General features: G+C 58.1%; 1 protein-coding gene and 1 long non-coding RNA gene across 10 annotated transcripts in view; one reads left to right on the top strand and one right to left on the bottom strand.

Annotated features, from left to right (window-relative positions):
• Nucleotides 1–25,152, bottom strand: part of NFATC1 (nuclear factor of activated T cells 1) — a 141,652-nt gene that overhangs the window by 56,173 nt on the left and 60,327 nt on the right. For 5 of the 9 annotated variants that reach the window (XM_024350945.3, XM_024350944.3, XM_063796111.1 and 2 more), the window contains 2 exons: nucleotides 19,145–19,200; nucleotides 12,415–12,547 (listed from right to left, as the gene is read on the bottom strand). In XM_024350945.3, the coding sequence (XP_024206713.2) occupies nucleotides 12,415–12,547; nucleotides 19,145–19,200 (189 nt within the window). Of the gene's footprint in view, nucleotides 1–10,043; nucleotides 10,742–12,414; nucleotides 12,548–19,144; nucleotides 19,201–25,152 lie in introns of those variants that run through there. The other 4 variants (XM_024350947.3, XM_054671817.2, XM_063796113.1 and 1 more) reach the window with 2 other exon arrangements.
• On the top strand, nucleotides 14,185–22,962 carry LOC134808660 (uncharacterized). The gene is made up of 2 exons (XR_010152086.1): nucleotides 14,185–14,351; nucleotides 20,311–22,962. It is a non-coding gene; the product is annotated as an uncharacterized LOC134808660 (long non-coding RNA).

The raw sequence follows: 25,152 nt of genomic DNA, 5'->3' as shown, positions 1-25,152 counted from the left end.
TGGAGGGGGCCGCACAGGCCCAGTTCACGCTGTCGCCCGTGGAGGGGGCCGCACAGGCCCAGTTCACGCTGTCGCCCATGTTCCGGACTCACCCTGCACCAGGCGGCCTCTGGCTACCTCCTGATGATATCAGCCATGAGGGGCTGGGATAGAGGTGGCGAAAGGATGGGCTCAGAAAAAGGGCAGCTCATTTTCAGGCTAAGCAACGGTGCAACAGAAACACCAATCACCTGAGGGTGAGTTTATGAAACTCGTTACAAAGAGCAGAGTGTGGAAGGCGAGTGCTGGCCTCAGGGCCGGCTGGCTTTACAAAGCATATTCCCGCAGAGCAGGCTGGCTGCCCCATCGTCCACGGCAGCCCCAGCGTCCACGGGGACTGTCTGTGGAGGCGGCGCGCAGTGGTCAGCGGCGTGCAGAGCTGACAGGTAAACCATCCCCGCAGACCCAGGCCTCACGCTTGCATCCTCCGTGGAAGGCACGGAGGGCCCGTCCCATGCCTGGTGCTGTTCTGGGGCCCAGCTTCTCTCTGATGCCGCTGCAGAGTCTCTGCCTCGGTAGCAGTGACGTTGGGAGCTGAGTCCTGGAGGGGGGCTTCCGCCCCAGGTGAGCACGACGTTTCCAGGCCCCATGCAGGTGCCAATTCTGGCCACAGACGCAGGCAGTGAGCTGGGCAAGCCTCTCCTCCAGGACCTCCCCTCCCAAAGCCCCCGCCACGGCCATCGTCAGCCAAAGAGCATTCGGCACAATCCTGGCTTCTCTTAAAGAACCCCCAAGCCTGGAAAATGGGCTGCCATCCCTACCTGGTAACAGGAGCCAGGACATGAGTGGGCTTCACCCGCCGCAGCCCCTCGAACGGTTCCTGTTCTAAAGCCCCAGCCGGGTCCATGCAGCCCCAGGGCAGGCAGAGCCCCTCACCCAGGGCAGACCTGGGGGCTCCTCACAGCCTTGGTGTGGCCTGGCTCCCGGGGGACAGCTGGGGTCTTCACGGCTCCCAGATCAGGGCCCCCTTCTGCTATAAGACAGAGGTGACAAGATCTGAGAATGAAAATCGGCATGAGCGACACGGCGGCAGGCATGAGCCTGCCCCACCTGTTGGCTTCCTGTGTGGTTGGTGCCCGGCAGCTCCTGGCTCCTCGGGGGCTCTGTCTGCAGCACAGGGAGCACCTGGGGGTGGGCGGGGGGGGGGGCCTGGGGGCAAGAACGGGGGCCTGGGGATGGGCAGGCAGGGGGGCAGGGGGCAGGCTCAGCCCTGTGGCTTTAGACAAGTGGGGTCACTGCTATGGATGGACTCGTGTCCCCTCAACCTCATGTTGAAGCCCTAACCCCCGTCCGCGTGACTCTACTTGAGAATGGTGTTTGCAGGAGGTAACTGGGGGTTAAACAATATCAGGGTGGGGCCCTGATCCAACGGGACTGCCGTCCCACAGGGAGGGAGAGACAAATCGCCTGTCCTGCCATGTGAGGATATGGCAGGATTTTGGCTGTCTGCAACTTGGAACGGTCCTCACCAGAACCCGACCGTACCAGTCCCAACCTCGGACTTCCAGCCCCCAGAGCTGTGAGAAATCAATGTCTGTTGTTTACAAGGTGCCCAGCCGGGGGTGCTCCACTATGGAAGCCCCGAAGACTGAGACAGTGCCCTGGACCCCCTTCTTCCGCCAACAGTAACATCTGGTCCCCAGGTGGCATTGGGGGTGGGGAGATCTAACGCTGAGCTGCCTGCAGGCTGCAGCTGCTGTGCACAGCAAAGAATGATCCCAAGACAGTTCCCTGCTCCCCCATGCCCACATTTTTATGCAACCTTGTGTTCAGCTTGAATTACTCTACCAGGGATGCACTTCAGTACTGGACAAAAGAGGTTTTGTTCAAAGTCTAAACCCCTGGAAAACAAAGATCAGATTGTCTTCTGTTTGCTGTATGACAAGAAAGTCCAAGTTTTGCCATCAACATAAACAACCAGGAATGACACCTCCGGGGCATGACTTTTCTCAAACAATGAAAGAAAACAGCGGATGAAGCTGCCTTCTCACCCATCCCTCGAGGCTGAGAGGCATCATTTCTCCTTGTTCAGAGCCAAGATCAGTTTCCAGAACAGGTGAGGGATCCACAGCCCACCATGGGGTAAATCTGCACCAACCAGGCACCGCCTGATGTGGGAGACAGAGAAGGGTCCTTCCGAACTCCATCCGCCTTTGGGAATTCGTGCTCTCTCCCCGACTCTTCACTGGAGTTTCTATTGAAGCGCGTTCCAAGGTTTCCAGGAAGGCACGATCTTCTGGAGTCACAACCACATGAGTCTGGTGAGTATTCCAACCATGCACGCCACAGACCTCCAGGCTGAAACTGCAGCTCCGTGGCAGCTGACAACCGTGGCTAACCCTGGCCATGTGTCCAGGACGGGCCCAGGTGCTTTTGTTCATGATCTCACTTTGCCCCCACACCCATCCTGTGTGTCGGTCGGGGTGAGAGAATTCCCTTTCCCTCAGGTTTATCACGTCGACCCCGAGCAACATCGGTGGGAGGCTTCCTACACATACAGAAGCGTGAAAACAGGCGCAGAGCTCAGGTACTTGATGGGGGTCTCGGGTGGCAGCGACGGGGCCAGGACAGCACGGCAGCGAGGGGAAGCGTGAGGGGGGCCTCAGGCTGTGTGGTGGCCCCGTGCTGCTCCAGGGCACAGTGAGGTGGGATCTGTTGCCCAATTAGGCTGATGACAGAGGACGCTCCCACAGACCACACAAGCCAAAACACATCGGTCGGCTTTCGCCAATCCTCGCCCGGGCTGCCCGCCGTGTTCTGTGGGGCGCGTGACTCACGCTCCCAGGCAGCTGTGGAGCCAGGCTTTGCCATTCCGGCTGGAGCCACGGAGCCACGGTGGGGCAGCAGCATGGCTGACGCCGCCCGGAGGCGGCTGCACGTGGACAGGCGGATCCCTCCCAGGCGCGTGGCTGGCGTCGCCAAGCTCAGGGCGCCCCTCTTGCCCCACGCATGTCCCAGAGCGCAGGCTTCCTGGCACCCAGCATCCCCACTGACTCACACCTCCTGGTTTCTTTTTGGTGGCCTGTGGCCCTTAGATTTCTCAACAAGCCCCTTCCTGCCCTCTCATCCCATCTCAGGCTCCCGGCCCCACCCCCCTTCTGGAGCCGGACTCGCCCAGCCCCAGGTGCGCCCGTCGGATGCTGAGCCCCGTGGCTCTTTCACAGAAGTCTGGATCCTGACGCTGGTTCCCTAATTTACTCCCCTCATCTCTGATTTCTGCAGGAGCAATCTTCCACCCCAAATCCCTCCTGCTTTAAAACAGGCTCTGAGGACACGCACGGCCTGAGCGTCGGGTGGCTAGGATGCCTGGCGTCTTGCTGGGGGTGGTTTTGGCCAGCACATCTCGGACCTCCCTTTCAGTTGGAGCCCTTCTTCTGACGTTTGGGGAGGTCTCCTGGGAGGCCTGGTGGGGCCAGCACCCCACAGCATGTGAGAGAGAATTCCTTTCCCTCAGGTTTACAACGTTGACAGTGAGCGTGAGAACACGCTTCCCTTGCAACGTCGACAGTGAGCGTGAGAACACACTTCACTCAGGTTTACAGCGTCGACGGTGAGCGTGAGAACACGCTTCCCTCAGGTTTACAACGTCGACAGTGAGCGTGAGAACACGCTTCCCTCAGGTTTACGTCGACGGTGAGCGTGAGAACACGCTTCCCTCAGGTTTACAATGTCGATGGTGAGTGTGAGAACACACTTCCCTCAGGTTTACAATGTCGACAGTGAGCGTGAGAACACGCTTCCCTTGCAACGTCGACAGTGAGTGTGAGAACACGCTTCCCTCAGGTTTACAACGTCGACAGTGAGTGCGAGAACACGCTTCCCTCAGGTTTACAACGTCGACAGTGAGTGCGAGAACACGCTTCCCTCAGGTTTACAACGTCGACAGTGGGCGCGAGAACACGCTTCCCTCAGGTTTACAACGTCGACAGTGAGTGCGAGAACACGCTTCCCTCAGGTTTACAACGTCGACAGTGGGCGCGAGAACACGCTTCCCTCAGGTTTACAACGTCGACAGTGAGCGCGAGAACACGCTTCCCTCACAACGTTGACAGTGAGCATGAGAACACACTTCCCTCAGGTTTACAACGTCGATAGTGAGCGCGAGAACACGCTTCCCTTGCAACATCGACAGTGAGCGCGAGAACACGCTTCCCTCACGTCGACAGTGAGCGCGAGAACACGCTTCCCTCAGGTTTACAACGTCGACAGTGAGTGCAAGAACACGCTTCCCTCGCAACATTGACAGTGAGCGTGAGAACACGCTTCCCTCACAACATCGACAGTGAGCGCAAGAACACGCTTCCCTCAGGTTTACAACGTCAACAGTGAGCGCAAGAACACGCTTCCCTCAGGTTTACGTCGACAATGAGCTGAGAACACGCTTCCCTCAGGTTTACGTCGACAGTGAGCGGGAGAACACGCTTCCCTCGCAACATCGACAGTGAGCATGAGAACACGCTTCCCTCAGGTTTACAACGTCAATAGTGAGCGCGAGAACACGCTTCCCTCAGGTTTACATCGACAATGAGCTGAGAACACGCTTCCCTCAGGTTTACGTCGACAATGAGCTGAGAACACGCTTCCCTCAGGTTTACGTCGACAGTGAGTGCGAGAACACGCTTCCCTCACGTCGACAGTGAGCATGAGAACATGCTTCCCTCAGGTTTACAACGTCGACAGTGAGCGTGAGAACACGCTTCCCTCAGGTTTACAATGTCGACAGCGTGAGAACACGCTTCCCTCAGGTTTACGTTGACGGTGAGCGTGAGAACACGCTTCCCTCAGGTTTACGTCGACAGTGAGCGTGAGAACACGCTTCCCTCACAACGTCGACAGCGTGAGAACACGCTTCCCTCAGGTTTACAACGTCGACAGTGAGCGTGAGAACACGCTTCCCTCGCAACATCGACAGTGAGCGTGAGAACACGCTTCCCTCAGGTTTACAACGTCGACAGTGAGCATGAGAACACGCTTCCCTCAGGTTTACAACGTCGACAGTGAGCGTGAGAACACGCTTCCCTCGCAACATCGACAGTGAGCGTGAGAACACGCTTCCCTCACGTCGACAGTGAGCGTGAGAACACGCTTCCCTCAGGTTTACAACGTCGACAGTGAGCATGAGAACACGCTTCCCTCAGGTTTACAACGTCGACAGTGAGTGTGAGAACACGCTTCCCTCGCAACATCGACAGTGAGCGTGAGAACACGCTTCCCTCACAACGTCGACAGTGAGCGAGAACACGCTTCCCTCAGGTTTACAATGTCAACAGTGAGTGTGAGAACACACTTCCCTCGCAACATCGACAGTGAGCGTGAGAACACGCTTCCCTCACAACGTCGACAGTGAGCGTGAGAACATGCTTCCCTCAGGTTTATAATGTCGACAGTGAGTGTGAGAACACGCTTCCTTCAGGTTTACGTCGACAGTGAGCGTGAGAACACGCTTCCTTCAGGTTTACAACGTCGACAGCGTGAGAACACGCTTCCCTCAGGTTTACGTCGACAGTGAGCGGGAGAACACGCTTCCCTCGCAACATCGACAGTGAGCATGAGAACACGCTTCCCTCAGGTTTACAACGTCAATAGTGAGCGCGAGAACACGCTTCCCTCAGGTTTACATCGACAATGAGCTGAGAACACGCTTCCCTCAGGTTTACGTCGACAATGAGCTGAGAACACGCTTCCCTCAGGTTTACGTCGACAGTGAGTGCGAGAACACGCTTCCCTCACGTCGACAGTGAGCATGAGAACATGCTTCCCTCAGGTTTACAACGTCGACAGTGAGCGTGAGAACACGCTTCCCTCAGGTTTACAATGTCGACAGCGTGAGAACACGCTTCCCTCAGGTTTACGTTGACGGTGAGCGTGAGAACACGCTTCCCTCAGGTTTACGTCGACAGTGAGCGTGAGAACACGCTTCCCTCACAACGTCGACAGCGTGAGAACACGCTTCCCTCAGGTTTACAACGTCGACAGTGAGCGTGAGAACACGCTTCCCTCGCAACATCGACAGTGAGCGTGAGAACACGCTTCCCTCAGGTTTACAACGTCGACAGTGAGCATGAGAACACGCTTCCCTCAGGTTTACAACGTCGACAGTGAGCGTGAGAACACGCTTCCCTCGCAACATCGACAGTGAGCGTGAGAACACGCTTCCCTCACGTCGACAGTGAGCGTGAGAACACGCTTCCCTCAGGTTTACAACGTCGACAGTGAGCATGAGAACACGCTTCCCTCAGGTTTACAACGTCGACAGTGAGTGTGAGAACACGCTTCCCTCGCAACATCGACAGTGAGCGTGAGAACACGCTTCCCTCACAACGTCGACAGTGAGCGAGAACACGCTTCCCTCAGGTTTACAATGTCAACAGTGAGTGTGAGAACACACTTCCCTCGCAACATCGACAGTGAGCGTGAGAACACGCTTCCCTCACAACGTCGACAGTGAGCGTGAGAACATGCTTCCCTCAGGTTTATAATGTCGACAGTGAGTGTGAGAACACGCTTCCTTCAGGTTTACGTCGACAGTGAGCGTGAGAACACGCTTCCTTCAGGTTTACAACGTCGACAGCGTGAGAACACGCTTCCCTCAGGTTTACAACGTTGACAGTGAGCATGAGAACACGCTTCCCTCGCAACGTTGACAGTGAGCGTGAGAACACGCTTCTCTCACTTGCTGTCTGAAGAGCGAGGCAACCGACAAAAACTGAAATTTAATAAAAGCTGTCTCCCTCGGGTGGTTGTGGGGCCTTCAGTAGAACAGGGATGAGGGGCCCACAGGCCGCTGTTCACAGGTGGGGCCAGCTCAGCTCCAACCCCAGAAGCACTCGGCAGCTGGGCTCCCAGAATTCTCGCCCCTGTGGCGACCTGGAGTGTGGCGCAGGCCACGCTGTGGGCTGGAAATGTCAGCATCATCTGCTCTGTCTGAAATCAGGTAGGACTTCTAAGCTGGGGCAGAGCTGGGCTGAAACATCAGTGTAGGGGTCCCGGCTTGACCCCCACAAGCTGCAGAAAGGGGAGGCCGCCCTGGTTCCTGTGCAGGACACGGCATGGAGTGTGGGTCGTCTGCGTTTTAGGCCCTTGGAGGGCGCACGAGGGGTGCCAGGAGAATCTCTGCTTTGAGAACCTGTGACCAGGCCCTGGTGCGTCAAGGCGCCCACAGCCGACACATGGAAAGTCTCTTAAGGCTGAAACCCAGAGCGCCGCGAGGCCAGGGCTGACCTGACGTTGTCAGGAGCTTGGAGGCAGCTGCCACGGTGGCAGGATCAGATGAGGGAAGGCGGGAGCCATGCCTGGGTGTCTGAGGTGGGCAGGTTCACTCTGCAGTGAAAGCCGAGCTCAGGCCCAGCCCCAGGGTGCCTCCAAGTGTGTGGGGTGAGGGGAGGGGAGGGGAAGAGGCCACAGGTGTTCAGGCCCACCCAGGCTGTGCTTTTGGCCAATGGCAGCGAAAGGGTGATTTGGGGCCGCTGAGCATCTGCAGAGACCTCACGAACTTCACTGTTTCAGGATCAAGCTTTACATGCAGTGGACTTGGACAAAGTGAGTTGGAAAGTCCAGGGAAAAGGCAGAATGGGAAACCCCTGGGAAGGAGAGGCTGCCGGGCTGAGCAGAAGGGCATGGAGGTCGGGCGGTGGCCCAGAACTGCTTGTCTGCAATCAGGCGGATCCCTTGCGGGGTGCTCTGAGCCCCTCAGCTCACACAGCCCCAGCTGAGCTTACTGAGGGCCTGGGCCACGCCACCTGGAGGGGGCTTCCTAGAGGGGCCGGTTCTGCTGCCTGGGAAGTGCCAGCGGAGAAAGCCCCCAGCTGTCGACCCTGGGCGGTGGGATCTGTGCACGGGGACCTCAGTTTCACAGCCGCCCCCCCCCAACGGCTCACACCCTAAGCAGCTCTCTCCCGTGATGATCGCTGGGGTGGACCCAAGGCCACAGGACCCCGGCTCCCTCTGTACCAACACCTCTCCGATGCCACGGTTATTGCTGGATTTAATAATCCATTGCAAACAGGGAAGTAATGGAATCTATTCCCCTTTCTACCCCTTGAGGCAGAAACAGATTCTCAAGCCTAGGTCATCGTTGCAGGGCCAGCAGAAGGGCTGGTTAGTACCGGGGGAGGGAAGCGCGTCTTCCCTTCTTCGTGACGTTTGAGTCTCCAGCTGGCTCCTGTCTGGGCTCGGGGCCCACGCCCACCCCCGGTGAGGGACCCCCAGATCCCGAGGCAGATCTGTTCCGACGCCTTCACACCCTGGATGTCACGTTCTGTGGTCAAAGCTGTTTCTGTGCCTGGGTCATCACAGCAGCCACTCCCTGTCACGGGATGACCCTCAGCTGGACCGCGTGTCCCCTGAGGAAGGGGGCTCTGACCACGAAAGGGACCCCCACAGAGGCAGGGCTGGCTGTGTGTTCCCACAGGGACCTAGGGCCGGGAGCAGCTTCTCCTGGGCACCGATGGGGGAAGAGCTCCGTGTCCCCAGCTCAGGGGCCCTGGGAGCGTTTCCAGGTAACCGACTAAAACGACTTCAGACAAAAAGACCTGGCATTTGTCATGTTTTATTTTCTCGTTTAAAAAAATACTGACTTTGGTAGGTAATTTTGAGTTTGTAACTTGGTTTTCTTTCTCCAAAGTGCCCGCAGCCCCCCACGAGACAGATTCCCGGCCCTGCCTGCTTGTATCTGGGGGCACAAGTGCACCCCTCACGCAAGCCCCAGGCCACGCGGAGGCCGCCTTTCTAACCAGACCTGGGCAGGGTTCCCACGTTCCAGGTTCGCCTCTCTCCTCTAATGCTGACGTGCTGGAATAACCTCTCGGAACTGCCAAACTTCCTGGCACCAGATCATCCCTCAGCCCTCCTAACGCGCCTTCCGGGAGATTAAATTCAGGCGCAGTTACACAAAAACAGTGACAGACAAGCCGCTCAGGAAGCCTCTCTGTGGGCACGTGTGTTCCAGCCTCTAACTGCAGACGACATTTTCACTTTCCTCACCGGGCAGCACCCCGGGATGTCAGGAGGGGCGGCCGGCAGGACTCCCCAAGGGCTATGCCCACTCCGTTCATGGGGCTCATACATTCTGCTGGGAACTTCTCCCCATTTAACGCCTGCCCCCCTCCAGGGAGGGTGAAGGGAACTCTCCCTCTGGGCCCCATCACAGACCATCAGCCAGAGGTGTCAGCCCCACCTGAGCCCGGGGGCCCCCTGCACTCAGATGCCTGATTCCCGGAGGCCGACCACTGCGACCTTCTGACTCAAAAGGAGAGACGCGAGGCCCCCTGAAGACGGGAGGCGGGGCCGGGACGGGGGCTGCGGACTGAGCTCATCTTCGGCCAAGTCATCGGAGGATGCCTTCGGCGCTGAGACGAGGAGTGCGGGCGGCTGGTGGCCAAGGCGTGTCCCCAGCCCGCCCCCCACAAGCACCGGACACCTCGGGCACCTGGATTCCAAATGCTTGGAGCTCTCGGAGGGGCCTCCCTGTGCTGCCTGTGGGGACGGCAATTTTGAAGGAAAACCTACAATGAGACTTGACTTTACAAACATGTACGTGAAATGAATTCCACAGCTGGAGTGTAAGTGGGTTCACTGTTGTCACCTTGTGCATTTCAACAGCACATTTCACGACCCTAGGAGTCCGCCCCTCACTGCCGTGACCCCTGGGCATGCAGACCCGAAGCTCATTGGCACAGCGGAAACCTAGACTGCTAACGACCCCATGATGACGGTGTAGAAAAGGGAAAAAGCCAAGAGCAGCTTTGAGTCAGGGCGGTGCTTGCTAACCAGCTGTCTTCCACCCACACCCACCCGTCCTGCCTCCACCTCCAGGGTCTGCAGAAGCAGAGCTGGCAACTATCTCTCGGACCACATGGCAGAAGCCATCTGAGCTGGACCCCAAGACACAGATGCACAGCACGGAGGACGCAGGTCCTGGAGTGGCCTCGGCGTCCTCAGACCCAGCCGGGGTTGCAGAGGCAGGAAGTGCAGCGGGCACGCGGGACGGAACACGGATACCTGGGTGCTGGTTTCTATTCATTCATTTATTTATTTAACAACCACACTGACAGTGGCCTCGAGGTAGGCCCAGCGTCAACACTGGGGATCTCGCCCTGCGGCAGCCTGGGGGCTCTGCCTGAGGGGCTCACAGTCTGGTGCAGGTTGTGGTCGCAGCCCCCAGGACCAGGTGGGGTGACAGGGAGCCGGGGAGCCCCTGGGGGCTGGTGGGGCTTGTCAGTGTGCTTGTGGGGACCTGGGATGGTCACCCAGGGACTATGGTGCTTCGTCCAGGAGAGAAGAGACGACGGAGGCAAAGAGAAGGAGAACGGGCGAAGGCTGGTGCCCAGGGCGAGCCTGGGGAACCTGGCCTGCGTTGAGCCATGCTGGAGCAGATGGGGGATGGAGGGTGCAGCCGAGACACTGGGCAGGGGGTCCAGGAGAGATGTCCACGCTGGGCACAATGCTGAGAGGGGAGCCGGGGCCAATCGAGGCAGGAGTGTGGCTGGTAGGACAGGACGGCCGGCTGCCAGGTGGGGTGTGGACTGGAGGGAGCAGGAGCAGCTCAGCCCCACCGGCTTCATGCTGTGGCCACGGTCCTGGGGGCCTCCACCTCCCACCTGTGAAGGGCAGGCACGCTCCCCGCACGCCCCTTCTGCCTCTGAGATACGTGATCTGTGCTAAAGTCAGTGCTGCTCAAACCCACGGTGGGGACTGCCACATGCTGAGCAAATAAGAAAAAAATTAATGCACTGCTCTGGAAAGCAATCCTTCTCTATAAAGCCTAGGTTTTCTTTAAAACATTCAATTTCTGGTCAACCATGCTTAACGTTTAATTAGGACACAATCATTATATTTTCGGAAAAAGATAAAATATTTTCTTCTGTAAGATATATTGTACTTTGTTCCAAGAATGGGTTGGACTCACTAAGTGTGGGCGGCACAGACCACGTAAACCCCAGCGGGGTCCAGAGCGTGAGGCCCTTCCCCACAATCCCGGGGGTCCCAGAGCGTGAGGCCCTTCCCCACAATCCCGGGGGTCCCAGAGCGTGAGGCTCTTCCCCACAATCCCGGGGGTCCCAGAGCGTGAGGCCCTCCCCACAATCCTGGGGGTCACAGAGCGTGAGGCTCTTCCCCACGAGGGCTGGGCTAGGGGCTGCACGTCACCCCTGCAGCTCTGTCTCACAGACACTCTTAGGGTACAGCGACTTTACAGCAAAACCCCATTTTCCACATCTTGAGAGGCATTTCCAGAGCTTGCCTGATAAAACAGGGAGTCCCAACAGTTTGGTGTGAACATGGGGATTCAAGGGCTTCCTTAGGATCTGGTCTATTACAAACGCTGTTTACATTCAGAGAAAATGGAAACCTTCAAAAACACCCTGATTTTACTAAGAGAACGCAGCTGCTTTTGCAATTAGCTCCCAGTGTGTAATTTCCCTCTCAGATGATAGGAATCTCTGCAGTTTTTAGAAAAAAAAGCAATATAAAAAGATTGTTGATATTAGCTAAGCTTACCCAAAATACAGTAAAATTCAGGATGACAGCTAACTCTGTCCCCTCCGAGCTGTGGGGAGTGGCCTGTACCCACAAAATACAGTAAAATTCAGGATGACCGCTAATTCTGTCCTCTCCGAGCTGGGGGGAGTGGCCTGTACCCACAAAAGAAGCCGGGGATGGCGTGGGGGACGCCTTTCTCTTCTACTGGTTCAGGGACTGAAAAAACAAACTGGATGCTATTTTCTTTAAGAAAACACCCTAAAGGTTAAAAAGGTTAAGATGATTTTTTTTTTTTTTTTTTTGTATGAGTGAAAAGGAGCCATTCCCACGGCGGGTGAGGGGCAGGCAGGTTGAGGAGAAGGTGCCCCAGCCTGGATGCCCGTGGTCCCAGGAGATGAAGTTACCCCTGGAGAAGTGTCTTGGGGACGTCCGCCCAGCACAAAGCTCATTCACCATCCTTAAAGACCACATCAGGACTACAGGCTTAAAAGCAAAGTTTATTCCTAAAGGTGCCTGCAAAATAGCTATACCTATTTGCCTTTTCACCTTAAGCAGCTTTAGGGTGCAAATGCACACCAGGACCCCCTCAGTTTTTTGGAGCAGAAGAGCCATGTTTTCCCCTTGGCTGTTATACATTCGCAAGAAGCAAAATAACCGTGACTATCTGAGTATGCAACCCCCGCCCCCCACCCCCAACAGGGATCAAGGAAAATGCATCCGAAGCTTCCCTTTTCCTTTCCTTTTCAGGGCATCGATGGCTCGGTCTCACTAACGGGACATCACACAGTTAAATGTGCAACACGCCACGCTGCTTTACGGCGACGTCGTTTCTGCGTCTTTAGAAAAAGCACCCCACGCGCTCATGTTCACGGCTTACGGTTAGAAAGATGGCGTTACCGTTGGCGGGAAGGTAGGTGAAACGCTGGTACTGGCTTCGCTTTCTCTTCCCGTTGCAGACGTAGAAACTGACGTGAACGGGGCTGGTTATCCTCTGATTCCGAAACGGCGGGATCTCAACCACCAGAGAATTCTACAGGAGAAGGGCACACAGGAGGCACAATCAGCACCGGGCAGGCGATGGCTGCCGCGCCACAGCAGCCACACGGCAACCCCGCGTTTCCACGGCGGCCACACGGCAACCCCGCGTTTCCACGGCGGCCACACGGCAACCCCGCGTTTCCACGGCGGCCACACGGCAACCCCGCGTTTCCACGGCGGCCACACGGCAACCCCGCGTTTCCACGGCGGCACAGGGCTGCCGTGACGGTAAACTCCCAACCGGCCACCTGGGCGGTCCAGAAGCAGCTGATGACAGCCCTGGACGCTCTCTGCCACCTGCACACGCGTGTGGACACGCACGCTCACAGGGAAGGGGCTGCCCTTGGCTTCTTGCACACCCAGGAGCCGAGAGGCTTCCTCAGAGCAGCAGAGCAGACAAGACCAACCTAAGACTGAAATCTTGTCAACATGGGGAAAGAAGCCAGGAAAAGAGAAGCTGTAAACAGAACTGGGACCGGGTGCCTGAGGGTGGAGGTTGCCCGGTGCCACCTGGGCAAGGGGCCTGGCGGGGATGCAAAAGGCTTTGCCTGCTCCGATGCCAAAGGGTTGGTGACCTTCAGAAAACGACCCAAGGCTCCGCCGCCAGCCACTGTGTGATGGAAGTGCTCGGTGGCCCAGCACCTGCTCAGGTGACTGCAGCGAAACCCGGAGGAGCAGGTGCTTCCTGGAGACGCGGTCTCTGGGGAGGGCCTGTGTTTGTCACATTTGACGATGGCCGAGGCCCTCAGTCAGACCCCAAATTCACTCCAACTGAGGAAGAGGAGGCAGGCCCTGACCCCCGCAGACCCCGGGGTGGGAACAGCCAAGGGCACGGAGGCACAGACAGCAGAGGGCGGCGTGTGGAGGCTGCCGTTACCTTCTCATGTTTTTAATGTAACAGCCAGCAGCATGTTTACGAAACTCATGCTCTTTCAAGTATACACATGAAACACAAGCCATGGGACGTGTGGCGCTGTTCGCAGAGGTCGGGGCTGGGTGGGGGGCTGGGACACGGAGACCCCGACCGCGTGCTCAGGCCCTAGCGTTACTCGGGCCCCTAATGACCCTAAATGACTGGGGTGATGCAGGCATCCCTGCCGAGGGCGGCACTTGGTATCTGGGGAGAGGGCTGGCGGGAGTCGCATCTATAAAGTTTCATTTTTATAATCGTATGACTTAGTTTAACAAGCAGGAGAAAAATCCATTGTATTACTTCTTTTGTTAAAATAATTAATTATAGCTCAGCACCTAACTTAGCCAAATTGATTGAATCACATTAACAACGAAATCTTAAGAGTGTTAAAGACAGAAAACTGAAGACAACTTGAGGTCCAGGCTCTTTCATTTACAAATAATGAAACAGCTGAGGCCCAGACACCCATGCAGAGGAGCCATGCCCTCCCCGCACCCCCGCTCCCCACCCCACCGGGCCCTGTGCCCGGGAGCCACACTTTCTCCTGGCAGCAGGTCTGTGTTGTTTAATTAACTGCAGTTCATTGGGAAGAAGCAGAAGCCATGGCACATGGGCATCTTCCTGCCTTTGCCCCGCATCAGAGCTGCCCCAGGGGAGCTGAAGCTGCCGCCGGAGGGGCCATGAGTGCTGTCAGTGGGCGGGGCCTGGGCTGCCCCCAGAGCACTGTGGGTCTGGGCCATCTCCTGGGCTGACCCGGGAAGCTCTGGCCACCCGGAGCCTGTCTCGGCATTTGTACGGGGGATAAAGAGACGCTTCCTCCAAGGCTGTTTTCTGAATTCAGCAGTGCTCAGGGCAACTGCGATGGAGTCAGCAGCTACACCAGGTGGGTCTTTAGAGCAGAAGCAGCTGAGGGAAGAGACAAGAAGGAAACGTCTCATGGAAGCCGAGACTGAAATAGTAACGGGCCGGGAGGCACTCACAGGCAGCAGCGAGGAGTGGGGAGGCGGGGACCCCACGGGACAGGCTGGGGTGGAGGCGGGGACCCTGTGGGACAGGCTGGATGGGTGGAGGCGGGGACCACATGGGCCAGGCTGGCTGGGCAGAGGCGGAGACCCCGTGGGCCAGGCTGGCTGGGCGGAGGCGGGACCTTGTGGGCCAGACTGGGTGGAGGCGGGGACCCCGTGAGGCAGGCTGGATGGGTGGAGGCGGGACCCTGTGAGGCAGGCTGGATGGGCGGAGGTGGGACCCTGTGGGGCATGCTGGCCGGTGCATGCCAGTTTTCCTAAGTCCTACCTGACTGGAAGGGCCTATGTTGATGTGGGCACAGGCCAACCCACTTCAACTCTCTAAATAGACAAATTATATGACAAAAATACTATCTCCGTGGGAGCACTGCCACTTAAATACACAGAGAAGGAAGCGATAAAGAAGAAACACGGAAGAACAGGAAGGGAGAGGGAAACTCGTCCGTACCGGAAAAAATACGGGTTCCAAATGGCACCAGCACCTACGCAACCTGCTTTAAACTCCACTGTTGAGATGAAGCTCATACACTTACTTATAGAAAGTACAAAAACCGTAGACACAGCACATCCCATTTTGTTCACAAAATATGCACAGGCGGGCACGGTGGCTCACACCTGTCATCCCAGCACTTTGGGAGGCCCAGGTGGGAGGACTGTTTGAGCCCAGGAGTTCAGGACCAGCCTGGGCAACATCGCGAGGCCCCATCTCTACAAAAATTTAAAAATTAGCTGGGCAGAATAGGGCACACTTGTGTCCCCAGCTACTGGCGAGGCTGAGGCATGAGAATTGCTTCAGCCTGGGAGGTCAAGGCTGCAGTGAGCCATGATCAAGCCACTGGACTCCAGCCTGGATGACACAGCAAGACCCTGTCTCAAAAAAAAAAAAAAAAATATATATATATATATATATATATACACACACACACACATACACACACAGAGAAACACATATATCCACAATATAATGTACTCTGTGTGTGTGTGTGTGTGTGTGTCTGCGTGAACATCCACACACAGCAGCAAATGGAGCAGGACGCATGCCCAATGCCAGCAGTGGTTATGTCTCAGTTGGTGAGACTACACTAGGTTTTATTTCCTTTTTTATATTGTCCAAATGTCCACGATGAGTATGAAGTTCCTTTATGATGAGAAAATATATATATTAAAGCAAACTCCATTTAAGAGATTAAAAATGAAACAGCAGGCCGGGCGCGGTGGCTCACGCCTGTAATCCCAGCACTTTGGGAGGCCGAGGTGGGCGGATCACCTGAGGTCAGGAGTTCAAGACCAGCCTGGACAACATGGTGAAATCCCGTCTCTACTAAAAAAAATACAAAAACATTAGCCAGGCATAGTGGCCGGCGCCTGTAGTCCTAGATACTCGGGAGACTGAGGCATGAGAATCACTTGAACCTGGGAGGCGAAGGCTGCAATGAGCTGAGATCGAGCCACTGCACTCCAATCTGGGTGACAGAGCGAGACTGTCTCAAAAAAACAAAAAACAAACAAAAAACAACCAGTAAACTTGAAGTACACAATTTTTCACATGTGCTCTTAAGTTTCTTTTAAAACATACAGCTGTTAAGCTTCCCTCGAAATATGCTAGTGTCAAAAGTAAAACAGAAAATCACAGAGAATGTGGATGTCAGCTTGGCTGGGATTGTTTTCAATGCGGAAAGGCTCACGGCTCCTCCTGGCTGCTCTCCCTGCCTAGGGGGACAGGGCAGGCCAGCGGCTGGGCAGCCCAGCTCCGGCATCGTGCATCCACATCCTGCGTCCGACATCCTGCATCCCGCATCCCGCGTGCATGTGCGGGGCTGGCGAAGCCTGTGGAGACCCCGACGGAGCCAGGGCTAGGGAGGGTAGGCAGCACGAGGCCAGGCACCAGGGTACACTGCCTGCAGGCAGAGGGACGGAGAGCCAGATGTCAGTGTACCCAGCACAGACGCACAGCAGAGCAAGGGCAGTCCAGTGGGGAGGAACGAATCAGACACCCAGTAGGTGGGGAGGCCTGGAAATGACCCCATGGACGAAGGCTGCCAGCCCCCTGGGCAGTTGCAAACGCCCGGCCAGCGGGGAGCCACAGACCTTATGGGCACAGGAAATGGCCGTGGGGAAGAGAGGCCGGTATGGACACGGGAACGGGCTGCGGGGAGGAGAGGCCGGTGTGGACACGGGAACGGGCTGCGGGGAGGAGAGGCCGGTGTGCACACGGGAACGGGCTGCGGGGAGGAGAGGCTGGTGTGGACACGGGAACGGGCTGCGGGGAGGAGAGGCCGGTGTGGACACGGGAACGGGCTGCGGGGAGGAGAGGCCGGTGTGGACACGGGAACGGGCTGCGGGGAGGAGAGGCCGGTGTGGACACGGAAACGGGCTGTGGGGAGGAGAGGCCGGTGTGGACACGGGAACGGGCTGTGGGGAGGAGAGGGCGGTATGGACACAGGAATGGGAACGGGCTGCGGGGAGGAGAGGCCGGTATGGACACAAGAATGGGAACGGGCTGTGGGGAGGAGAGGCCGGTATGGACACGGGAATGGGCTGTGGGGAGGAGAGGCCGGTATGGACACGGGAACAGGCTGCGGGGAGGAGAGGCCGGTACAGCAGCTCCAGCTGCCTTTGCCTGTGGCTGGCCGTTCCCAGGACCCTTCTGAGCACCCTGACTCACTGGCTCTGCGGACAACGGGCCGTGTAGGCCGGGACTCCTTCCTCTGAACGCTGGCCTGCCCTGGGGCCTCCAGCTTTCCTCGAGGGGCTTCTCAGGTGAAGGCAAGAAAAGCGACAGCATTGAACTGGAAGCCTGTGAGTGCCAGGAGCTTCAGGGGAGGCCTGAGCACCACTGAAGGTGCAGGTGAGCTCACTTCACCCAGGGCCAGGGAGGAACCTTTTCCATCTGATAACCACTTGGAAAAGGTTCTGGGAAGGGGATGGGCCCTTGGGGGAAGGGCGCTGAAGTCGCAGGGTAGAAGACGCTGCTTTCTGACAGAGCCACCTCTCGGGACAGGGAGTGAAGGTGCCAGCACCGCTCTCCATGGAGGCCACCGATCGTCCCACCAACAGGAGACGACCTCAAGACTCCTCCCCGGTGTCCTGTCCACCTGCCTCCAGCCGCCCGAGATGGGCTCTTCCCTGAGGTTTCTGAAGGGACCAGCTTCCACCTGCACACACTGAGTGGGTGCACAAGACTCCCCCGACCCGCAGGGACACACACTGAGTGGGTGCACAAGACTTCCCTGACCCGCAGGGACACACACTGCTGAGCTCAGAAGCACGTTCATGTCTTCAAAACTCCCTTGTGAGCCATGTGGCATCTTATGTTGGCCTAGAGATTTCTACTGCTTTTATAGGACTAAACAGAACACTCAAAAAATCCAACGTAGGGATCAATCCAACTGTATCAATAATAAGTGAACATCAGGCCGGGCACGGTGGCTCATGCCTGTAATCCCAGCACTTTGGGAGGCCGAGGCGGGAGGATCACCTGAGGTTGGGAGTTCCAGACCTGCTTGGCCAACATGGCAAAACCCCATCTCTACTAAAATTACAAAATTAGCCGGGCGTGGTGGTGCATGCCTGTAATCCCAGCTACTCAGGAGGTGGAGGTTGCAGTGAGCCGAGATCACGCCACTGCACTCCAGCCTGGGCAACAAGAGCGAAAATCTGTTTCAAAAAAACAAAAACAAACAAAACTGAAGACCTAAACATCAATGGTCTCCATGTGCCAATTACAAGACAGCATCAGAGAGGATCCAAGACACCACCCAAGGAGACGTTGCCTCCAAGAAACCACTTTAAACATGAGCACATGGATCACAAGCGCAGGGATGGGAGAGACGCACGCAGCAACCGGTGCCATGCAGGAGATGTGGGAGCAGCTACAGCCATCCAGACAAAAGGTCATCTCCAATCCGAGGACGGTCATTATCCTCAGGCACTGGCTGCATGCACGCGGTGCCAGGGAAGCTGTGGCAGGTGACTGGGGCAGTTGGAAACGGCCCGGTGACAGCAGAACTGTGACCCAGCCACGCGTCTGCCACGACCCCGCACACGTGCACCGCCCGCTAACAGGCTGTGGCCAATCGCGAGTCCAGGAGCCACGCCCAGGCTCTTGTGCTTGGGACACCATCACAGGGGAGGTCGGCGCAATCAGTGGCCTCGGAGGACGGGGTGAGGAGTCCCCACTGGGGATGCCGCAGAGCCCTGCCCTCGGTGCTGCGAGCGGGTCTGGGCAGGTGCTGACCACCCCCCGGGAACTCAGCACAGCACTGACTCCCAGGAGCCTGCTCTGTGCCAGGTGATGGTGACAGCAAGGGGACAGCAAAGGGCGGGAGGGTCCATGTGAGACGACCTTCCCTGGGCTGTCTCAGCACCAGGGTGTGTGAGGTGGCCCTCAGCCTGTCCAGCACCGTCCCCGGCCACCAGGGCTCTGATATGACCTGACACGTTGGGTGACAGCACACGGTGCTTTGGCGAGTACTTGGCGATCCTGTTTGTTACTGGTTCTGTTACTCTATGCACTATTTTTATTTGTTTCATTCTAACAAACAGGAACCCCAGCCTCCCAGGCCCTGGGGACCCGCAGTGGCTCCAGCAGACCTCACCCTCCCAGGCTCTGGGGACCCGCAGTGGCTCCAGCTGCGCCAAAGGCACTCACCGGCTTGCACAGGTCCCGGTCAGTTTTCGCTTCCATCTCCCAGACGTGGTGGCCATCTGGAAGAAAGGAGCAGGAAACGTCTGTGACTTTGTGTGGTGGGGGAGCCCCCTCCCCAGACACCCCCACGTGATCCAGACCCTGGGCCCTGAGCCAGGAGGGCGCCTTGTCCCAGGAGACCCATGTAGGCCCACCCCAGGGCTTTGTCGAGGGCAGCACCTCAGGAGCTACGTGCCCTGGCAGGGCCCCGAGCTCGACACCAAAGTTGCCCTGGGAGCCTGGAGAAGCTGAGGACACGCGGCTCAGGGCTTGTTCTGACCCCAGCCCGGCGTGGGAGGGACTACAGGGCAGGGACATCCTCAGGAATCCGTCCTGGCCCTGCATCTGCTGGCCTCTCACAGCCTCAGGACAGGTCACGGGAGGGTCTCTATGCCCTCGTCCTCTCCAGGGAGAGCAGGTGTGAGGGGGAGCAGGTACCCCATCAGCAGAGCGTGTGCAGGGCGTCTGTGCGTGGACCTGGGACCCGGCTCTGCAGTTCCCAGCCCAGCCTCCCAGGGATGCAGGAGGTGTGAGAGTGGTGACGGGGGGCCGGGGGCTCCACGCCAGGGTGCGACGCCTGCTCGTGCTGGGGTCTACTCTGGTGGATGAGGGCCTGGCCGCTGGCCCTGCCTGTGTGCAAAGGAACCACTGGGTAAATGAGAAGAGCCTTCCTCTGACAACTTCTTGCCCATCAGGAGACAGAAATGCAAAACACGAGGTATTTTTGGCATTTCCCCAGTGGCCATTTGCATGTTTTTAAAAAATAAAAAGGCTCCCAGAGGTGTAGTGAAAGGACGCGTTGTGCTCTCTGCTCCAGGCCTGGCAGAGTGGGGGCTCCAGGCGCACACGGACAAGGCGGCCCCACCACAGCCTGGGTGTGTGCACGGCCTGGCCCCTCAGATGGGCTGAGTTTGGGGCAATTATCTCAAATTAACAGATGTCAATCTCCTACAGAGTCTCTTCCTGCCTTTTATCTTCTCCAAAATAAAGTCTGTTCCCAAAATGAACAGTTACAGGTATACACACTTAAATTTATCCTTATGCTCTGTCTCCAAAGAAGAAAATGTGTGTCTGTTACAAACCCTCAATTACTGATAAATCACACAAAATCTCCTTTTTCTCTGTTACAGTGCCGGGCTGCTGCCTGGGTGGAGGGTGGAGAGGAAATGTGAGTCACACAGGACCCCAGAGCCGCCCAGCCAAGCCCTGGCCACGCCAGCCCGGGAGGCCCGAGGTCCCCACGCAAATTACCCACCAGATGAACCCACTCGATAGAGCCTGGCATCCCTCTCTCCTCTAGGAAAAAAATTACAGGAAACTAAAAAGTACACTCAGTTGCGCTTGAAGCCATCTGAGTTTCATGAAGCAGCAAGTCCTCCAGGCCCTGGAAAGCTCAGGAGCTGGGAAGAAAGAGGTGTTTTCACTCCAGCACAGGTGCTGATGCCACGGGATTCCCAGAAGCCCCCAGCCCAGATGCACCACTCAGAAGCCCCTCCACCCCCACTTCATAAAAATCCAAATCACTCTGTGTGTAACTAAGTCTTCTGGTTGTTTGGCACCTTTTGAAAATGACTTTTGAACTTTTCTTATGACAAAGTCCATCTTTGGGGTGAGGCCCCGTCCACACCCCACAAAAGGCTGTGGTCCTCTGAAGCTCCCGGGTGCAACAGGCTATAGTTTGCTCTCCGCCCAGCCCGGGAAGCTCAGAGTCACAACTTCAGCTTCCCTAGGAACTTCCCTGATGCTGTGGAGGCCTTTGGCACTGGCAAGGGGAGGGAGATTCAGTGACTGTGCTGAGCAGGAGGGACACTGAGGCGCACACGGGGCCAGGATGTCGCGTTTAATGACACCCCGAGGGGACGCCATTTTTGCAGCCGAGGCCAACACAGCCTGCTCCTCTCTTTATGTCCCAAGAAGCGAGAGGGACTCCAGCCGTCTCCCCCGCGGCCTCCTCCAGGTGGCTGCCCCGCAGCGGTGAGTCCATGAAAAGCAAATGGAACGACGGCATGGAGGCGTCTTTTCCCACCCGTGCCTCGTGAGCCTGTGGGGAACCATCCTTGCCGGAGCGGCCCCAAGGGGAGCCACGTCTGCGTGGCCAGCCAGGCCCAGCTCAGCAGCTGCCATGGAGCAGCCTCCACCGCACACCTGGGAGCACCCGCACCCTGCAATTCCTGCGCAGGTGGGAGCAGATACGCTTAGACTTCCCCTAAAAGTGCGGGGAACCGACAAACATCCCTGCCTTCCTCAAAGACCCCGGCTGAGCCAGCGCCTGTGGCCTTCCCTCTTGGAGGTGGGGCCTCTCCCCGTGGTCTCCGACGTCTGTGGCCGTTTCAGGTCGACCAGGGTGAGGGTGAGGGCAGGCTTTCTGTTTCTGCTTAAGGATCATAAAGTAATTGTCTTTCAAAGGCAATAGTATTCACGGCCAGAAATGTCTATCTAGCAATTGCTTCCAGAACAAGACAAAGCGCCGAGGCTGTTGAAAGATGGAAATAACCTCGCATCTCAGTAAAGGAGACGCAGGGCCGTGTCCCGCCGGCAAGAGCATCGCCATGGCGGCTCCCAGCTCCGTGGAGGCCCAGGCGGGCAGGGCCGGCCCCCGTGCTGTTCAAAACTCAGCCCCTGGCAGGAAGGAAAGCAGCCGGTCCTGAAAGGGCCTTTGTGTTCAGCCTTATCAGAGCTCCGAGTCCTTAGTAGGAAACTGCCCGAGTGCAAGAGTAAAAATATTCCAGATCATTAGGGAATTCCCTGCAGTCTGAGTCATCGGGAGGCTTCCCTGCCACACCCGCGAGGTTTCCACACAGGCAGGCCTGCGGGCCCAGGAGCCTCCCAGACTGGCCAGGACCCGCCGCCCGGAGCCGGGCCACCCCCACGCCGGCGCTGATGCTGAGCCACTGTTTCCACAAAGAAAGCCACGAGGGCCGCTGGTGGAAGCAGCAGCGTCCCTGGGTCCCACGGTGCCCTCGAGCCCTGCTCCCCACGGCGTCTCCTGCCCTGCTCCCCACAGCATCCTCGTGCCGTGCACCCCACAGAATCCTCATGCCCAGAAGCGAGCATCCCTGGGGCGTCCGTCATCCATCCCCGGCTCTCCCCCAGGAGTCTGTCCCAGCCTGGCTCCCAGAGGAGATTCTGGAGGGGAAACAGCCACCCAGCCGCGCTGCACATCTGCCTGCAGGGCCTCACACGGAGCCACCCTGTGACCCACAGCCCTTTCACACCGAGGCATGCGCTCAGGAGACAGGCAGGCGTCCACACAGGACTCACGCACTGAGGTTCATGGCGGCTTTTCCACGATCATCTCCACGGGGTGGACGTGGCCCAGTGCCATCGACAGACAAGTGTGGGCAGCCACACGGTGGGCTTCCCTCAGCCACAGAAAGACCCCACGTCCCGACCTGTGCCAAGGAGGGGACCTGAGGACCCTACGCCCTGACCCACACCAACGAGGGAACATGGAGGATGCCACGCTCCACAGAAGCTGCCAGGCACCGCAGCCGGCAGGATGGGGTTCCCCAGCAGGCCAGCAGGGAGCAGCCAGACCAGGCGAGGCCACGGCGAGGGGGCATCGGGGTTGTCGGAGCCGGGGTGGGGGAAGGGAGAGCAGGGGTGGCTGCTCATGGGCAAGGGTTTCTTTCTGGGGACAAGAAAATGTTCTGAAATTGGTGGTGGCCGCATAATTCTGTGAAGCCACCAAAACCCACCGAATTATACACTTTGAGTGAATTAAATGGTGTATAGATCATATCTCGATAAAGCTGATATAAAAAAGAAACTAGCCAACATGACCATGGGTGACTTTGTCGTGTGTGATCCCAAAAGGCCTGAGGAGAGGAGGGAGGGGAGCCAGAAGCCCAGCCCCTCCTCCTGCAGTGGGGCCTGACGTGACGTGTGGCCTCCCCACACCAGCGGGGCCCAGTCAGGGGGAGTCTGAGAGTCCCCCCTAGCACTATCCAGAATGCGGCTTGATGAGAACTGTGGGGTCATCACGCAATTCTAGGGGTCCTGGACCATCTGGGCCACTGAGCCATCCTCAGGGCATGAGGAAGACACGGGCAGGTGTCTCTTCCCCGGGCGCTGCCCTCCTTGCCTTCCCTGTGTGGTCTCTGGGAGCAAATAGAGAAGCCTGGGGGTTCAGCCCAGCCACCTGTCCTGCTCCCAAAGACGCCATGTGGTGACAAAGCAGCCCCAACTCTCCTCTCTCGGAGCACACGGCGACAGTGATGTCTGTCCACACTCACAGGCGCCCAGCAATGTCACCTCCTCCCTGAAAACACAAATCTGAAAGATCTGCATTTGGCCTTTAAACTGTTGGGACGGACACCTCTGAAGGTGTTGTCATTGCGATGCTGCCTTCGGGGCCAGCATCCAACATCTTCAGGAGGTGACAGCTGAGCTGCTCCACACAGGGAGGCTGCCCGTGCCGCGGACGCTGGAGCTGGGAATTCCCAGCTGTGTCCTCCTTGCTCACCCAGCCCCGTCAGAGGGCACACCACGGAGATGCCACAGAGGCAGCCATCCCCCGGGTCCATCTCCCTCGGCCTACATCCCACACGACTAAAACAGAACACAGACCCCACCACTCACCTGGACTCCACCTTCCTCCTCGGCCCGCTCCTCTGCCCCAGGCCGAGACCTTCCACAAGGGACAGAGAAGGGACAGCAAGGGCCGAAAGGGGCAGTGCCACTAGGTCTGCCTTACAGGGGAGCTGACCCTCACCTCCTCCCCGCCCACGAGAAAGAACCAGACCCTAGGAAAACAAGGAGCAGGGGCAGCTGGAGGAGGAGAGGGGCAGGGTGGCCAGCGGGCACTGATGCCTCTCTGGGGAAATCGGGGCCTGCAGGGGCCTCGGGGCTTCCGCGACACCCTGGGGTGGGTGAACCTCCCCCTGGCCTTGAAGGAACCTGAAGGTGAGCCCAGAGGGAGTGGCTTCAGGCCTGGGGACTCCTCTGACCCGGCTCTCTGGGCGGACAGGAGGGTCCTTGCCTGGCGCTTCCTGCACCTGGATGACATGGCCTCTGCCTGGGGACATGCACCCCGCACTCGCCGCGGTGAATGTGTGTGTCCTGGCGTAGGACCAGCAGCTGCCAAGGCCACGGTGGTTCCGTGACAGCCCAAAGCCACAGTGGTTCCGTGGCAGTTCCGTGTCCTTGCAAGTGTCCTGCCAGCTGCCAGCTAAGCTCTGTGGCTGCTGGGTGGAGCCTCCCAAAACAACGGCCAGGTGCCTGTCAGAGCTTGTGGAAGTCCCGGGAACCACACCGGTCACGGTCCCATGGCAGGGCAGCCTTGGAAAGGCCCGGGCCTTTGGTCCCTTTATTTGAAAAATAACAACATACATTTGGCCCAGATTTGGAGTCCTGGCCCTCCCAGTGAGGTGGGAGGCAGGCCCTCCGCCTGCTGCTGTGTGGAGAAATCTGGAAACCTAGCCTGCGTCTCCTGCAGTGTGGCTAGTGCCTGCCCACAGGCCTGTCTTCTCCACGTGGTAACATCCAGGGCCAGAGGATGGGGCGGCCGTGAGATGGGGGGCGAGCTGGGGTCCCACCATGTTGGGTTTGGGGCGAACCTGGCTGTCTGGGGTTTCTCAGGGGAGGGCTCTGGATGTGCTGGGCTGGGGGCCTCCGGGAGGGGCTCTGTCTACTCGCTCCCACCGCGCAGGCCCCCCGGCCTCCCACATTTCTGTGTGTCTCCCTGTGAACCAGGGCAGGGCCCCTGGGGTGGTGGCTGGCACGGCACTGGGTCCAGGCCTGGGCCTAGGAGCCCTGGCACAGCCCATCTCTGCTTCCCGGGAGCCCCGGCCGCCTGTGAGATGCCAGGCTGCCTCCCCAGAGGGGCCCCGGGAGGCCACGCAGAGGGGCCCTGATTACCTGGAGAAGGAGACGCCGGCCGTCCAGGCCCCAGCTGGCCTGCCAGTCACGGCGGCCACAGAAACGACCACTGACGAGACCCGCGCAGCCCCACCCACTGAGCCCTGCCCGCT

The sequence above is a fragment of the Pan troglodytes genome, chromosome 17 (genome assembly GCF_028858775.2).
Source record: "Pan troglodytes isolate AG18354 chromosome 17, NHGRI_mPanTro3-v2.0_pri, whole genome shotgun sequence".
Classification (NCBI taxonomy): domain Eukaryota; kingdom Metazoa; phylum Chordata; class Mammalia; order Primates; family Hominidae; genus Pan; species Pan troglodytes.
Note: the sequence above shows the minus strand (reverse complement) of the source record. Positions and strands in the feature narration are given on the sequence as shown.